The 17,208-nt window shown below is 56.2% G+C and overlaps 1 protein-coding gene across 2 annotated transcripts in view; it reads left to right on the top strand.

The window, feature by feature from the left end:
* Nucleotides 1-218: 218 nt before the first annotated feature.
* PAX7 (paired box 7) overlaps nt 219-17,208 on the top strand; it is a gene marked incomplete at its 5' end in the record, with an annotated part of 97,818 nt that continues 80,828 nt past the window's right edge. The window contains 4 exons of one of the 2 annotated variants that reach the window (XM_081056081.1): nt 219-303; nt 2,810-3,045; nt 3,605-3,734; nt 4,703-4,831. In XM_081056081.1, the coding sequence (XP_080912207.1) occupies nt 219-303; nt 2,810-3,045; nt 3,605-3,734; nt 4,703-4,831 (580 nt within the window). Of the gene's footprint in view, nt 304-2,809; nt 3,046-3,604; nt 3,735-4,696; nt 4,832-17,208 lie in introns of both variants that reach the window. The other variant, XM_081056080.1, reaches the window with a different exon arrangement.

Here is a 17,208-nt window from a genome sequence, read left to right as displayed (position 1 = left end):
CTTCCCTCCTCCCAACCTCCGCCCCCACCTCACCCCCCTCCCCAGCTTCTGGAAGCGGAGACTGCAGCCGGGGTGGGGGGGGGGTTGGCAGAGCGTGGGGAGGGGAGGGAGAAGAGGTTAAAAAAAGAAGAAGAAAGAAAGAGATCGCAGCAGGGGTGAAGGGAGCGGACTGGAAGCGATTTTTGCCGACTCCGGATTCGTCCCCGGCGCGCGCGAGCATGGCGGCCCTTCCCGGCGCGGTTCCGAGGATGATGCGGCCGGCGCCCGGGCAGAACTACCCCCGCACTGGGTTTCCTCTGGAAGGTAAGAGCTCCAGGCTGGCCTCGCCGCCCTCCTCCGCCGGGAACTCGGGGTCCCCCGAGAGGCGGCCATCCCAGGGGGCGGTGGCGGCGCCAGCGACAGCACGGGGTCCCCTTCTCTTCTAGGTCCCAGTGCGGGCGCGGGACCCAGGAAGTTTCTAGGATCCGCACTTGTCGGGTTTGGCGTGGGTCGCTCTGACCCAGCGGCCTCAGGTTCATGGGTCTGGGGCCCCGGCCTTCGCCCGCAGCGCTGAGCTGCGCGTAGATGTCGGCTCCCAGCACATTTCAGCTCCGAGTGAATTTCACTGCTTTCAGATACTTTTCCCCAGATACGTCCTCGGCTTTCTTCGTTCAACCGGCTGTGGGCTTTCTATTCTTGTTTTGAATTGTTCTTTTCGCCTAGGATGATTTTCCAGTCTCTTTTATTTCGAAATGCCCACCTGTGATCCTTTCCGTGTCTAAATGAGGAAGGCTGTCCGCTTCTTTCACAGCAACACTCAGAAAAACTCCTGCTTTTGGGTCTGGAAACAAACTAATATGAAAGAATAAATAGTAACGAATTCCCCCCCCCCGCCCAAAAAAAAAAACAACTTCTTGCTTGGGTTTGGAACTCTGAAAAATCTCCCGGGAGAGAACGTCAAAGACGGGGAGAGAGGGCACCGGAATGTCCAGAGAAGGGGAGAGCGTTCCTTTTGTAACGTGTCCTCCCTAACTATCCAGTACCCGGTGGAGAGAGAGCACGGGCGGCGAACGGGTTCCCGGCTCGGCAAAGGGCTGGGAGCACGCGTCCGGGACCCTTTCCTGCGTTTTGGTCTTGTTTTCGTTTTAAACTAATGGAAGGTCTTCAACCTGTCAACGGGGGGGTCATTCGGTTCCTGGGGTTAGGTCGTCCGGGGTGTCACAGAGAAGTGGTTCGAGATAGGTGCGACTTTCACTTTTTAATTAGTCTTCTTGTGATTTGTAGGAGCCCCTGGTGCGTGCGGCGCGGGGCGAGCAGGCAGGGAGGGGGTGGGCGGGCTGGCGGCCTGCGCTCCGGGGAGGGAGGGTCCCTGAATTAGACGGAGGCGAGGAGAGAGGCTCCGTGATCAAGTGCGCGCGAGCAGCCACGCAGGCGGGACAGCGCACACGCCCGGGGATTTGCCGCGGCACTCTCCTGGAGCCAATGCAAGTAAAACAGGCGGCCGAGGACGCGCGGCGGATTAGAACAATATTTGCCCAACATGACGGAGAATACTGAGGAGAGCCGAGTGCCGGTCGCTAAAGAGGCTCTTGAATATAAAGTTGGGGGCTCGAGAGCTCTCGAGTGCTAATGGCATATCCCGCCACGGAGACCGAGTTGACTCTGACTCGGCGACGCACGATTTCTGATTAAATCCGAGGGTGGCTTCAGACACCTACTTTTACAAAGAGAGGTGGGGACACCGGGAGAGCAAGGGAGGAGGTGATAGGAACGGCTCAGCAGCCGGCAGCCTCTTCTCGCCTCCTCCCTTCCAATTATACTGGCGGCTCCCTCCACTCGGCGGCTGTGAAATTGTTCTAATCTGCCAGATCTCCGCAGCCGCCGAGTGCTCAAATTGGGGGGATGGAGGCCGGATTAGTGCACCCGGTGTCCCCCAACCTTCTGTGAGGAAATTGTGTAGACTTTGCATTAAGGCTTCCAAGGCTTTCCCCCCTCCCCAGCACGCAAGGGGGTGCCTGTCTCTCGGGTTCCCAAAGTCTCCCACACCCAGGGACCCTGGCCCATCTGTGTACCAGCCTTTCAGAGTCCGCAGGGACAGTTCATGGATTTCTGAGGCCAAGCAAGTATTTGATTTAGGAGACTGCTGACAATGGAGCATGTTCCAGAATCATCCCAAAACGAAATTAGAACTTTGAAAGGGGGTGGAAGCAAGGGGAGTCCCTCAAGGGACAGCCAGGTGTCCCCAGAGCCAGCAGCCAACAGCATTATGGGACCCTCAGCTGCCTGGGCTGTTCATTCGTGGCTAGGACGGTTCTGCTGTCCAGGCCAGGGCTGTGGATAGTACTAATCAACCAGCCCCTCTGGTCCCCAACAAAATGGATCAGTCTTGACCATGTAGGGCGCATCCAGAACTGGCCTCTCTAAGGGGCAGACAGGCCTGCCGCCCACACTGCATCCTGGGGGACAGAAAGCCAGTGGACCCGGAGCCTCCAGTTTCCACCAGCCTCATGGCTCTGCCTCTATCTTTCTCCCTCTCCTTCTCAGAGGCATTCGGATGCCTCTGGTGTGTCCTCATTCCCCTTAGTGTGGCAGGACCGGGCATATGAAGCACTTGGGAAGACTAGCAGCCAGCTGTGACCCTTCCCTCAATCCTGCAGGACTCCCTCGGCTTCATGACAGGTTTTTATCGCCTCGGAACTGCTGCAGCTCCGAGTGTGGGGAACTTGGAGCTGTGGGGGCTCATCAAACACTGGAGCCAAGGGGCGTACGCAGTGTCTCTTCCCCGTCCTCACCTTGTGCTTCTCTCCTTCGTCTCCCTTCCCTTCTCCAGTGTCCACCCCGCTTGGCCAAGGCCGGGTCAATCAGCTTGGTGGGGTCTTCATCAATGGGCGACCCCTGCCTAACCACATCCGCCACAAGATAGTGGAGATGGCCCACCATGGCATTCGGCCCTGTGTCATCTCCCGCCAGCTGCGCGTCTCCCATGGATGTGTTTCCAAGATTCTCTGCCGCTACCAGGAGACCGGGTCCATCAGACCTGGGGCCATCGGTGGCAGCAAGCCCAGAGTGAGTGTCTTTGCTGCAGAGCTGGCAGTCAGCCTTCCCATGGCTGGGGGATCCTTTCACAACTATCCTGTGTCATCCAGGAGCGTGACAATATGCTCCCTATGGAAAGTACAGTGGGAGAGTGTCCTCACCCCGATACCCCCCACGGGCTGCCTTTTTCCGGGATGAGGATAACTGAGGTCCAGGTTGTCCAAGACTTTGAGGTCAATAAGTTATTCCTGGGCTGCACCTACTGTCCCGATCCCCTATCAGCATCCCAGACCAGGGGAAATCTTCCCTCAGTCTTGCATGAAATAGTGAGGAACAAGATCCTGGGGGTCCTCATTAGGTTTCTGTTTTATGACCTGTCACTATCCTATCCCCCTACCCACACCGGCTGCCTTCCTGCGAGCCAGGAACAGGTTTCTTGAAAGGATAAAGTCCATCTCAGAAGGAGGCGGGGGGCTTGGTGACCAGAGCCAGCAGCTTGGCCTGGGGCTCTTGGGAGGTTGATATTAAAAGTATCTCCCTCCCTCCACCCCATCTTTCCACTCCTACTCTCCCACCTCCACCTCTGAAGCAGGTGGCTACTCCGGATGTGGAGAAAAAGATCGAGGAGTACAAGAGAGAAAACCCTGGCATGTTCAGCTGGGAGATCCGAGACCGGCTGCTGAAGGATGGGCATTGCGACCGCAGCACCGTGCCCTCAGGTGAGAAGGCAGCTGAGCCAACAGAGCTTGCCCGAGTCTGTCCAGGGCTCCAGGTGTGCGGGGCTGGGCGTGGGAGAGGAGGGGAGATGGTGAATGGCAGGGAACTCAGAGAAAAGTTGAGAGGAGAAGGGAGCGGGGGAACAGGAGGGAAGGGAAACCGAAAGGAAGATGGAAGGAGGGAAGAAGGAAAGAAAAAAGAGGACGTTAGGAGAGGAGAAGAGGAGAGAAGGAAGAAAGAAAGGGATGAGGAAAGGATAGAAGGGGAGGGAGGAACGAAGGAAGGAAGGGAGGAAGGAAGGAAGGGGCAAAAAGTTAACCTATGCGATTTGGTAATAAGAGAAGCTCACTAGGCACTTTCTCAGAAAGGTGGCCTTGAGGTGGGTCTGTCCCAGGAGGGTTGATCTCCGTGGGCTCCCTGCACCCCCTTCTCCTACTCACCGTTTCTGTTCTGCTGCTGCCACCAGCCACCAGTGGGTCCCATGTATGGAGGCCCTGAACCACGCTGCCTGTGAGAGGGAAAGTGGCCTGGGGGGTGTATGTGTACATGTGTACGTGGGCATTCAGGCATGCAGGGCGGGGACGCACTTGTGTGTGGGATGGCAGCAACAGGGGCTGCAGGGCCTGCTGTCCAGGAGGACGCGGGGAAGTGGGTGTGGGTGGCAGGGCACCCAGGGCACATAGTAGTGTCAGGCGCAAGTACGTGCAGCCAAGTGCATAGGCCTGCACAGGTGGGTGCCTCTGCCACAGTCTGCCCCTGTGAGTGCCCCAGCTGTGAGGCAGGCTTCTCTACGTGGGCGGCTGCACTCCTGCCTCCAAGGAGGTGTGAACACTTAATGTGGGTGTCACTCCCCTTGCAGTGTGTTAGGGGTAAAGGCTTAGGGACTTTCTCCCAGGGGCCCAGGGGCCATAGGCTCCCTTGCCCCAATAACTTATACTTGCTCTTTTGCCTTTGAATTTCTGAGGTTTAGTGAGTTCGATTAGCCGCGTGCTCAGAATCAAGTTCGGGAAGAAAGAGGAGGACGACGAAACGGACAAGAAGGAGGACGACGGCGAGAAGAAAGCCAAACATAGCATCGACGGCATCCTGGGCGACAAAGGTAGGGACCCACCCCGGGACACGCGGCGCCGGAGCCGGCGGCTTCCCACGCCCACGTGTGCGGGCCATTGGTTCGCTCCCGCCGCTCACACTGGCGGACAGCATTTTAGCCGGAGACCTCGCAGGCCTGGGGCCGGCAGCGCCTCCCGGGGTTTGCGGAGGGTGCCCCTGGCGTGCGCCCCGGGGCCGAGCAGGGAGCGGAGCAGGCGCGGACGGCCCTGCGTCTCCCGGGAGCGCGGCTGCAAGTGCGTGGGCCGTGCGCCGCTGACCGCGTGTCCTCGCGGGCCGGCGTTTTGGCTGCCAGTGGCCATCTATTATTTATAGGAAACTTGCGCAAGGAGGCGGGGGGCGAGGAAGGAGGAGCCGGCCGCGGCTCCCTAAATGAATTTGTTAACCAGACCCGCACAAGCTCTCTAAACGGTCCCTTGAAACCCCGCCTGACAGTTGACCGACCGCTGCAATCAATAAAAATTAGCGAGGGCGGCGTGGGCCGCGATGCCAGGGCCCGAGCCGCGACGGTAGCGGCGGGGGAGGCAGATGGGTGAGCTAACAAGGTGCTCTCCTCCGGCTGCGCCAGGAGTTGAGGCCACGGTCCCAGATGCCCGGGGAGCAGGGTCCCAGGGGAGGAGAGACGGGGGCTCTACGCGCCCTCTCCCCACTTTCGGCGCGGCGGCCGCGCGGGCTGGAGTCCGAGCCCCGCGCTCTGAGTTGCCTCGCGAACAGCTGGGCCAGCGGTTTGTCTTTCAAGCGCCTGCACGCCCGGGAAAGGGGATTATGTTTTCATTTATGGGCGCGGGAAGTTTCCGGAGCAGGGAAAGCCCTTCCTCTGTACCCGCAGCCCTCGCAGTTGTCTCTGACACTTGGTAAGCGTGCATTAAGCCAGGGCGTGGGGAGAAATAGAAATGAAAACCCAGAGTTAGGAGGACTAACCCGGGAAAAGACGCACCTCCCCAAACACACGCGCGGAAGCAGCAGGCAGCAGGAAAGACAGTGGCCATGCGAACCTGCAGAACGGTAGCTTGGGGGAAAGTGGGGAAAATTGTAAAGAGCACATTATGTTCGAGTTTCCTTCTAGAGGTTTCTCCAGGAACCCCTCTCCTTGCTTCAAGTGAACTCCTAGCCCAGGTCTCTCCCAACCTTGAAGATGAACTTCACAGACAAAGCCCACTTCAAAGACAACGCCCAGTGAAGCCCAGCCCCCACAGGCCTGGTCCGAGCGGGACGGGAAGGGTGGAGGGGGGCAGGGGCAGTCCGGTGTGAGCAGCTTGGAGCTGGGGAAGGCGCGGGCTATTGACATTCAGGTCCCCAAGTAGAGCCCAGTCCCGCCAGGGACAAAAGGGAGAGGGAAGAAAGGAATCGCGCTGTGCCTGGCACCCTGCTGTGCCGGGCCAGCCGAGGGGCCTCAGGTCTGCAGCCTCAGGGGCCCTGTGCTGCCAAGCAGCTCCTAGCGTGGCTGAGGCCGCCCAGAGCCCTGGCACCACTTGGGGAGACCCGGTTCTTATTTCAGTTCATATTGGAAAGGGACTTTGTTGGACTTCTTTTCTTGTAGGGTAGGGGGGACATAAAACTAATCTTGCCCAGCCAAATACTGCTCAGCAGATACTACTTCTGAGCAGTGTCCCTGAGGAAGTGGAAGGAGATTTGATTTTATTTGGAGAGACTTTAGGGGTGTGTGTGTGTGTGTGGCAGGGGTATGTCCAATTCAGTCTGTGAGGAAGCACAATAGATGAATTTCTTTTGAGAAAGAAGGAAAGGAAGAGGATGGAAAGATTGTGTGGTCTGGGGAATCCCTTTGACTCAAGGGAGTTTGGGGCTTCTGGTGCTGGTCTGGGCTTATATAACCTGCTAACAGGCGACTTCGCTGGATGGAGGTATTTCCTGCAACAGAACCAGGAAGCTTCAAGTCTCCAGGGATGAATGAGGAGCCCGGCAGTTCAGATGAGGAAGTTACCAGTGTAGGTGCTGAGTCTGTGGGAGGAGTTGGCAGGAATGAAATGAAAGCAGCAGGCCTGGTGTCCGGAAAGTCCCACGGTTTTTGAATGACAGGGGGCACGTTGGGCATTGTGACTGTGACTGAAATGGCTGCAGAGGTGCTCGTGTTTCTCAGTGTGACTGTTTGCCCATGGGCCTCTGGATTGCATTGCGTGGTTGTGTTCTGAGCAAGTGTGGGTGCGCAGTGTGATTGGAGATGGGTGTGAATGGACAGGGCCAGTGGGATTGTCTGTCCGTCTGAGGACAAATCCTATCAGCTCCCGATGTGGTACCTGGACCAATTTGCGGGCATCCTGGTGAACTGCCCAGTTGGAACGTCTCATCTCTCTCCCAGGCCCCAGACAGCAGTTCCATGGCCAAGTTAAAGGTGAAAAGACCTCTCCACCCCCCGACGTGGCCAGGTGGGGAAAGGCAGAGAGATCCCATGAGCAGAGCAGGGGGAGAGGTGTACATCCACAAACTTTGTTTTGGCTCCTTGCTCTTGACAAATGCTTTCTCTGGGGGTTGCCCCTCTCATGGCGGGGAGCCTCGGAAGAAGGGGTTTAAGAGCTCTCCTCTTTAAGCGCTAAAGAGAGATCCCTCCCTGAGTCCGTTTTTTCCTATCGTCCGCTTGGCATTTAATAATGTTAAGACTTATTAGAGCTGGTAATGAAAACTGGGACTGCTGAATGGGAAACTGTGTAGGAGAGGGGTGTAATAGCTTCCAGCTATGGTAAGAAACTATTTATCCGCAATCAGTCCTCACTCTCAGAGTTTGAAGCACAAACGTTAAGTTGAAGGGTTTTAAAGCAGATTAAATTGAGCTTTTATTTCTGTGCACTTTCATCTCTGAACAGCTCACTCCTGTTCCCCTTGGGCTGATATTCATGAGGCTGTTCATATTTTTTTTTTTCGCTCTTATCCTCGTTAAGACTGAGTTATTAGGATTGTTGGTTGTGAGAATTCGCAGTCTGCGGCGGATAGGAACTCCAGGTCTCCAGCCATGCTCCGCTCACCTGGAGAGGGAAGTGGACAGTTCCTTGTCCTCATCTACTTGGACTCTCTCCTCCTCACCCCTTCTCGGAGGATTAGGGGAGAGACCAGCCAGGGTCCCAACTGGGAAAGGGTTTGAGGAGGGACGGGAAAGAATACGATTTTCCCAACCTGAACCCAGGTAGACTCTTGTAGGAAATTTGTTAGGGGTTTGAACAGAGTCAAACCATTCTTCTGAGGCAGTGAGTGTGAAGAAATAAGCAACAACAACAACAGTAATAATAAAAATAACAACAGTAACTAACAATAAGAACACCAAAACCTCATGCATCTGACAAGGCACAAACTTAGGCTGAAGCTGACCAGATCAGACATGGGGCTCCACTTGGTCTCTAGGCTAGAAAGCCCATTGGGGTCTCAATTAATATGAAATAAGGGGGGAAGTCACAAGTTTAAAAAGAAGAAGAGGGGGTTATTCAATTGGTTAGAGAATGTTACTGGTAGCACCAAGGTTGCTGGTTCGATCCCCGCCTGGGCCACTGTGAGTTGTGCCCTCCTTAAAATGAATGAATGAATGAATGAATGAATGAATGAATGAATGAAAAGAAGAATGTGCATTTCCCTTGCAGGGAGAAAGTGCCAGTGTGACAGTCCACCCGAGAATGTGCTGACTTCTCTGGTATGAAAGACCCTCTGAGGAGGGGGCAGAAGGGGTGTGTGACGGATGCAGATTTGTGTTTCTTAGTAGTTCTCCTTAATTTACTTTTAAAGCAGCAAACCTTACAGGTGTGGAGTGGGACATGACGGAGAAGATTCGGAAAGGAGGGAGAGCCCCGAGTGTCGGTTTTAGACACTTGTAAAAGGAGGTGGGAAACAATTTAATTTGGCAGCGGCGATAGCTGCTAATGCGGTTTTCGGTCGTTTGCTACACTGGAGGAAGCTGTTTTGATTGTGTGTACATGGACCTGCCAAATTTAATTAGGCTCCGGGGGAGCGAATGAATAGGGAAAGGGGGGCACGACTCCCCTCTGCCCACGTCGTGCGTTTTTTTTTCCGGCTTCACACCTGGAAGGGGCATTGTTTACCGGATAGGCCAGAACTGGAAAGGGAAGAGGAGGAGGGGGCGCAGAGGGAGAGGGGCCTTGCAAGAGGGAGCCAGGGAGGGGACCACGACAGTCCATTTATCAGAAACAATCTGCATTGATTGAAACCAACAAGTTCCCTCCTCTGTAAATGTGTGTTTAGAGAAAGGTAATTGACACTCCACCAAATCAAAGGATTACCCCGGGTTGGCAATCTAATCAAACAGAGTCCAGGCGGGATTTGAAGCTGTTCAAAGTGGGATCAGCTTCGCATAATGGGGGCTCGGAGGAAGATGGGAGGGTGTCAGGCAATTCCCCGGCTTTAGGCAGCGCTCGGCGGTGGATATTCAGTGAGACCAGGGGGAGAGAGGGCGGGGAGGGGGGGGGTGGGGGGGGTGGATGTGGGGGGGATGGGGTGAGACTAGAGCGGGGGGTGCTTGGGGTGAACATCCCGGGGGCGGGGGCCCCTGGCGAGCCCACACGGGGCAGACAAGACTCCCCCTTTCTTCCCTCCATCTGCCCCCCAACCGAAGAGGAGAGAGTGGGAGGAGGGCGCTGAGACTATGGCAGAACAACAATGAGATAACTGTTACAAAGGCAAACACTGGCGCTCGCTCGCTTGCAGCCCCAGAACCCGCGGTAAATAAACAAAGTCGGCAAACTGTTTGCCAGATAAACTCGTGCCTAAATCGAGTGTGACGGGCCAGGAGAGAAGAGACAGAAGGAGATAAGGTTGGAGGGGGAATGAACGAACATAATAATCTAATAGAATACATTTAGAGAACAAACTTTAAACAAGGGAGAACAGGCCAGAGGAGGGTAATTATCCGCCCCAGAGAGCGAGGAAAGCCGTTGGAGTGCTGGGGGTGGGGTGGCGGGACCAGCGCCACCGAAAAGCTGCGTGTTGGGAGTGGGGGTGCCACTAGTCCTCTGCAGGGAACCAGGAGAGGGTCCCAGGGCGCACAAGGGAAGGGCTCGGCTCCCAGATTGAGGTTCCCGCGAAGCCCCTGTCTCCCCATCACATTTCTAAACAGGGTGGGGTCCCCCGCTGCCAGGGCTTGCGGGTTTTCTGGTCACCTCTGGGCACGCACTGCCACACACTGGCTGTTTCCAGGCGTTTATACCTAAAAGGCCCCCGTGCATGGCACAGCCGTGAAAGGCATTAGATATTTACCAGTCTGAAATAAGCCTGGCTAAGAAGAAGAGAGAAGAGAGAGAGACCTTGAAAAGATGAGACTGAGGGAAGACTTCAAACGAATTCATCATTTGGAATGGTGGACGGGAGATTTACCAGACAGTATTGGGAAGTTATTTAGATATTAATAACACATTTTCCTGAGGCGCGACCACGGCAGCCATCTGCGCTGCTCTCCGAGCTGTTTGGCTGGGTGAAATATGGGCGTCTCAAATGTTGGGAAGAGATAACGCAATCAGGCTAACCCTGGTCCTAAGACGGCATCGCAGCGTTAAACCCGGATTAACCTTTTCCCCCTCCCCGCCGCCCCCTCCCCTTTCACAGCTTTCCAAAATTTTCAGTGGAATTTACATGGAAGGATTTAAAAGCACATATAACAGTAGCCTTAAAGCAGTAAGGTGATTATTTGGGCTTTCTTTCTTTTTTTTTCTTTTTAGTGTCTTCCAGAAAATGAGAGTTGTTACATATTACATTATATATAAATAATATTACTACAGAAAAACATGTTTTGATATAGGCAGAGAAGGCTGAGCAAATGAGATTTCCTTTCAGGTTGCCTCGTTAGAGTTCCTATTTGCCATCATACAGCAAAGTTGAGGAGGCTTCATTCCTAATGGGAACCTAAGGATATAAATGTGAAAAGTACCAGACCTCAGGCTCTGGCCCGGAAGGCCTGATCGTAAGCCAAACAACTCACAGCCCAGAAGAGACAGAGCGGGCTGCCAGGAGCACAGAATAGAAACCCAAAGGGAGGTTCTCCAGGGGCTTTGGGGCCTTGAAGGCCATGACAAAGGGGGGCACATTCCAGGAATTCCAGAAAAAAATAGCTCTTCTCCCTCTCCCACTCCAGACTAATGAGGTAATTTGGAAACTCAGTTGGGGATGGGGACGGGAGGGAAAAATGGAAGGTTGGGGTGCTCCCCTCAGTTTTTGCTGTCCTAAGCCTTCCCTTCCCCCAACTCTGGCTGAAAAGAGGAAAAGGTGGAAATGGGGTCAGCGCTTTCTGACCTGCTCCAGAGCGATTGGCCCCGGCTGGGGTCGGGCAGGGGGAGGGAGGGAACTTGCCTTCCCAAATCGAATCAAGGCAGAACGGTGACCTAAGGGGGAAACTTCGCCATTAGTAGATAGATCTCTCCAAAACTTCAAACAAAGTGGGGTGGGGGGGGTGGGGAGGCGAGGCGAGGCGAGGAAGGAGTCCGGAGCGAGCGCTGGGTGGGGGGGGGGGGGTCTAGGAGCATGAGAAGGGGAGGGGCCTGAAGGAGGAAGAGAAGGGGTCGAGGGCAAAGGGGAAGTGGGGGCCAAAGGAAGGGGTGTCGGGACGGGAATGCCAAGGGGGGGGTCGGCTGCACTTGGAACTTCAGCTCCGGGGGAGAGAAAAAGTATTGGGGGCCGCAGCAGCCTCGGGTGCGTTGAGGGGAAGCTTTGTGCGCCTCAAGTCACGCTCCGAAGAGGCCCCGAGAGCACTCCCGGGTGCCTTGGGGGCTCGCCTGGTCCTCTGTTGGGCCGCGGAGAGAGGGTGGGTGGCAGAGGGCCGCGGACCTCTGCACACTTGCTGCGGGTGAATTGGTTCGATTTCCCCGAGACGGCTGGTCATCTAATGGCTCTTTCCAAGACTTGGTCGCCTGGGCCCTGGGGGTCCGCTGAGTCCAGGTGGAGACCCAGAGAAGGACAGGCAGAGAACAGGGAGACAGGGAGACACAGAGGTGGGACGAGAAAGAGTCAGAAAGGAGGAGGAGAGCGTTGGGGGGGGAGGAAGAGCGGAGGGGGGGGGAGAGAGAGAGAGAGAATTCAGAGCGAGAAAGAGCGCGGGAGAAGAGAACCTGCCTAGAGCGTTTGAGACGCTGAAAAATGCAGACGGAGTAAGGCAGGCTCCGGGCGTCAGGAAGAGAGACAAAGAGACACAGAGTCCCCGAAAGGCTGGCCCTTGGACAGACAGCTCTTGAGAGACCGCGGGACCCTGACACGGCCCGCGGGACGGCGCGGGCTGCGGCAGGAGGCGGGCGGGCCGCCGCCGTCCTTTTGATCCTCCGCGGCTCCTCCTCATCAGAAGCGCTTTCGGCGACACCGGCATAAAGGCAGTTCACCGTATTACAGGGCGCCCGGCGGCTCCCCGCGATCCCGCCGCTCAATGAGAGGCGAGCTGGCCGGGCCGGCAGGCGGGAGGGAGGCCGACCCTTCGGCGGGGCCGGGCTCGGGGCGCGGAGCGGGGGCTGCCCGCGCGCCTGGCCGCCCGGACTCGGAGCTGGCGGGGCGGGAAGCCCTCTTTTCAGAGCGTCGCTAAACAAACAAGCCAGTGAGGGTTTCACTGCCGGGACAGTGAGGCTCGCCGCCTGCCGGTTTTTAGCAGCCGTCCCTCCGAAGTTCTCAGTTTCGGGAGGGATGGCGCACAGGCCACCAGCCGCACTCCATTGCTTGGGACGCTGCAGACGGGAGGGTGAATAAGGGTGAAGTCACCACACAGCGAGCTGCAGGCTTCCTGCTGCTCTGGGTCCATCCACAGCCACTAGTTCCCAGCGATTGTCAGATTCCCTGTCCGAGGGCCGGCTCTACCTACCTCGGTTTAAACCCAGCTGTCCAAAGTAGAAGGCATGGGCAGAAGCCCAGTGCGCTGTGGTGGGCCCAGGAAGTGAGGGTTCTACTGCCCATCCTGCCCCCATCTCACTAGCAATGTAACCTGGGACTCACTCAACCTCTCTGGGTCTCAGTTTCCTCCCACGAAAAACCAGAGACTTGTACTGAGACAAAGATTCCTGTCCTTTTGCGGGAGCCTGAGCGCCTGTGAGAATCGGATCAAACCTAAGAAACTGGTCATTCACACCGTGTTCATGCAGGCAGAAGTTTGCAGCCAGTAGACAAGGGTTTCTGGGCTTCTGTGGGCCACACCTCATTAAGAACCCCACACGTGCATGTTTCTTGGTGACTCCAGTAATCTTGAGGGAGCTTCTGATTCCAGAAGCAGGAGCCCAGGATGAGGAAATGGATGGTGTGGAGGGGAGGGGATGTGGGTGGGTGAGGCGGAGAGCCTGCCCTCGGCCTGGTTCTGGCGGCTTCCTCACCTTTCGGAAAAGGTAGCACAGTCTAACCCTCTCTGTTTGGCTGTTGGAAGGGTCCTTTCTGAGGATGTTATACGCAGACGTAAGCACAAATACTGAGCTCCCCCCATTTGTCCCAAGAGAAGAAGAAAGGAGGGAGGGGGAAAGGAATGCAGGAAGGAAGGAAGAGAGGAAGAAGGAAGGAAGGAAGGAAGGAAGGAAGGAAATGTCCTCTTGGGGGGGTGTATGTCTTCATTCTGTAAACATTTGTTGAGCACCTACTATGTGTCAGGCATTGTGTTAAGTGCCGCGGAATACCTGAGAGGAGAAAGAAGGTACCTGCCTTCTGAGTCAGGTGGTTCTGACTCAGGCAGTTGAGATAGAAAGTGAACAAGCCCACGATAAACCCACCTGCCTCAGTGCCTCTGTTTGGTGTTTACCTGTATCTCCAAGGGCGAAAGCCTCCTTGCCAGGTGGTCTGTCTGTGATTGGTGTGTGTGTGTGTTTGTCTGTCTGTGAGCACATCAGGATGTGTTTGGGGCCGGGGCTGAATTTGGCAGGCAGCCCCCAACCCGACCTTGGGAGTGGCAGGCGACAGCCAGGACCTCGCAGCTCCGCGGGTTCGAGCTAGCAAGAGGAGGAGGGAGGACCGGCTGAACCGCGGGTCTCCCGAGCCTCCCGCCTTCACTGCGCTCTTTGTCTGAAGCCGAAAAACTACCGAAGATCAAAGAGGCGCCGGACCCGACAGAAAAAGGGGTGGAGCGTCAGGCGAAAGAAGTAGCTTGGAAAACTCCACCCTGAATATTTCTGGGATCCTTTCGGTGGGACCTAGACCCAGAGGAGCCCCCAAAAGAGTGGGCGGCCACTCTCCGCGGGGCCCTCTCCACGGTCCCGAGCCTCCGCGCGCGGTGGAGAGGGCCCACTGTGGTTGTGGGTCTCCAGGGGACTGGGGAAGGGGGAGAGAAGGCAACATTTGCAGGAAGTTTTGTAGGTGTACGAATGTCCGCGAGGTGTGTGGTGTATACTTGGCCGTGGGAATTGTGGGTCTGGGATCAAGCCCTGTGTTTATCTGCGCTGCACAAACACGAAAAGCAGGTTCAAGCTCGAGTTCGTCCTCAGAGCGACAACTTCGGGGTTGGTAGGGGTCCCGGGGAGTCCTCAGGAACCTCCTGGAACTCTCTCGTCCCCCGTGGAAGCGCCTCATCTCCCGCGCTCTCTTGTGACCGCTGACACCACAAAGGCCGCTGGTCCAGAGGCAGGACGCAGATCCTGGCTCTTCCCCTGACTTGGCACCAAGGCCCCACTCCCGCGCTCCTCTGCTTGCAGTTTTCCTCCTGGCCTGCACTTCTAGAGCTTGGGTTCACCGTAACGAGGGTCCAAAAGTCCTGATAATGAAAATAAATTCCAACGTCCGCGTGCGGGAGAAGGGCGCAGCTCGGAGAAACCCTTTCCCTCTGCTTTTTGCCGGGGCCCCAGTCTATACCCCTTCTTCCATTCTCCTCCCTCCAGCTGCCTGAAAATACCAACATTCAAAATAGCTGCCCGCACCCTCCCGTCTTTGGTGGTGGGGAAGATTCTGAATTATTGTGCTGGCATTTACTGGAGGTGCTGAGAGTGAACCTAAGAAAAGAGGCTCTGGAACTTTCCTTAATGAATAGGGCTGAATTCACCTCCTTCGGGGGTCAAATTGTGTCAGGGTTGGGACTTTCCCTTCCTTGGCCTGTACAGGCGACAATCAAGAGTTTAGCTGGTGCATTCGTTGTGCACCGCGGGCGATTACCACTGTAAATACCCCCCCTCGGCGGTTCCCCCCTGGAAAACAGAAAAACGAAACCCTTTTCCCCTCCAGGCTGCGTGGCAGATGTGAATCCCGGGAGTCCATCTTCTGATGTGGAGCCTTAAGTGACTTCCAGTGCCGAGCCTCAGTTTCCCCATCTGATTAGTGGGGATGAGGCCCCTCCGGTCCCAGGGCAGGAGGAAACAAGGGCCGGGAAGGCACTTTGGGAACTGGTCAGCGGGTCCAAGGAGAGGGAGGGAGACTCCAAGAGTTTCTCCTCCTCCCCCTGGCCGCCCTCCTCCCTGCCGCTCTCTCGGCGCAGTCCCCGCTCGCGCCTCAATGGCCACTTTAGAAATACAAACAACTTTAGAAATAAAGTAACCAAACCCCCGAAAGAGGCTTTGAAGGGGCGAATGCCTGGTGGCGCTTTACTATGCTGTGGGCCGAGGCCCCGGCCTAATCCTGCTTTCATTTTCACCGACGGCCGCGGGGGGAAGCGCTCCCGGCCTCCCGGCCCCTCAGGAGGCTGATTAGGCCACAAAGAGTCCCCATTATCCCGAAAAGAAAACCGGGGGGCGGCGCGGGGCGGGGGGAGCGGGCCCGCCCGCGCCCGGGCTATTGACTTAGTGGGATGAAGTCAAGAGGGGCGCGCTGGGAGCTCCGGAGGGGGAGGGCGCGGGGGGCGGGGAGGGGGCTGGCCCTGCGCGGGAAGGGGCGGGGAGACCGAACAAAACACCACGCACAAAACCCCACAACAAAACCCCAGCTCTGGGCGAGGGGAAGCCAGGCCTGTCAGAGGCCTGGGCTGCTGAGCTTCTGCGGGGTCAGCTGCCCCGGCAGCCCGCATTTGGGGTAGGGGGGCAGGGGACGCTAGGGTCGCTTCCCCGCTGCCTCGAGTCGGTGGCTTTCTTGGGAGGGGGTGATGGAGGAAAAGGTTACAGCCATGGAAACGGGAGTATCTATTGCTTAGTGCTGTGGGACTTGGGAACTGCACTCTAGCTCTCAGGCTTTCTCTTCCTCCTCTGTGAACCTGAGGGATTGGATCCAAAGGTCTCTAAAAGTTATCCCAGCTGTGGCCCCCTGCGGGTCTGTGATCAGTGTGGTCTGGTGGGCAGAGGCCACTCCTCTGAGATGCTCTAGGAGGTGCCTGGGTAGATGGCAGAGAGGGGAGATGGACGAGAAAAAGGAGCCCCACCTCTAGCCTGAACGATCTGGGTAACTTTGAGTGAGGTGCCCTGAGAGCAAAATAGTGTCCCTGTCTGCAAAATAGTCCCGTGCATGACAACTCAAAGTGCTTTGGGAAGAGTCAACAATATAATTACATAAAGTGCAGGGCTAATTGGGAGGCTGGATAAATTTTACTCTCTAATCCCTTCCACCTCCTCTTCTCCCCCAAGGCTGCTTTCAATCTAGAGGCCACTCTCCTATGACTTGAGAAATAATGGGGGCTGTAAATCTGGTGGGGTGGAATGGGGACAGGTACTCAGCCATATGCAAATGAAAGGCATCCTCCCCCGTCTAAAAGCAATAAGTGGCCCCTATGGGCAGCTCCTCGTTCAACAGAAGGCCAGGGGAAGAAGGCAGAAACAAACAGAGTTGGTTCTCCTCGCCCAACAGCTACTGTTAGATGAGTTCTGTCCCCACCCAGGTAGAAGCTGAGCAGCTTTGGTGAGCAGGGGGGGAGGGCAGGGGTGAGCACCATGTGGTGATTGAAGGAGATGGTGGAAACATCTTCCAGGTGTAAAGGAGACAGGTGAGGGGATGTGAAACAGCCCAGTCACATCCATCCTTTCCCCCAGCCATAGCTGTCCTCCTTGCCTTGAAATAGGGCAGTTCTCAGGCCAGATCGGATGACTAGGAAGTGCTTTGAAAGCATCTGGCTCTTCATCTGTCCACCCCACAACTCTTTATTAAGCCCTACGTTGTGTGGGCTGTGCTGGGGTGATACTGCTAGAGTCCAGGTCATGGCTCTTCTAGGCTGCGTTACGGAGTTATGATTGATGCCAAGGGCAGTGGGGGGCCAGAGGAGGGGATTTAGGTAAGGGAGTGGTAGACTGGGCAGAGAATGCAATGAAAGGTGTGGAGAGACCAGCCACGAGGTTAATGCTATAACCGGGAGTGAGAGGGGTGCAGAGGGGATAGAAAGCAGAGGGTGAGGAGAGAGGTGTAAGGAGAGGGTGACCCCAGCCTGAGATGGGTGGAGGGAGGGAAGTGTCTGTTCCCAGACTCCTCTAAGCCGATGCCCAGGTGTGCAAAGCCTCTGGCTGGCTATGAGGTCAATTAAAGGGATCTTGAATTCCTTTCCAGGCTGAGATCCCAAAGGATGAG

This window comes from Rhinolophus hipposideros (genome assembly GCF_964194185.1).
Source record: "Rhinolophus hipposideros genome assembly, chromosome: 8".
Taxonomy (NCBI): Eukaryota; Metazoa; Chordata; class Mammalia; order Chiroptera; family Rhinolophidae; genus Rhinolophus; species Rhinolophus hipposideros.
Note: the sequence above shows the minus strand (reverse complement) of the source record. Positions and strands in the feature narration are given on the sequence as shown.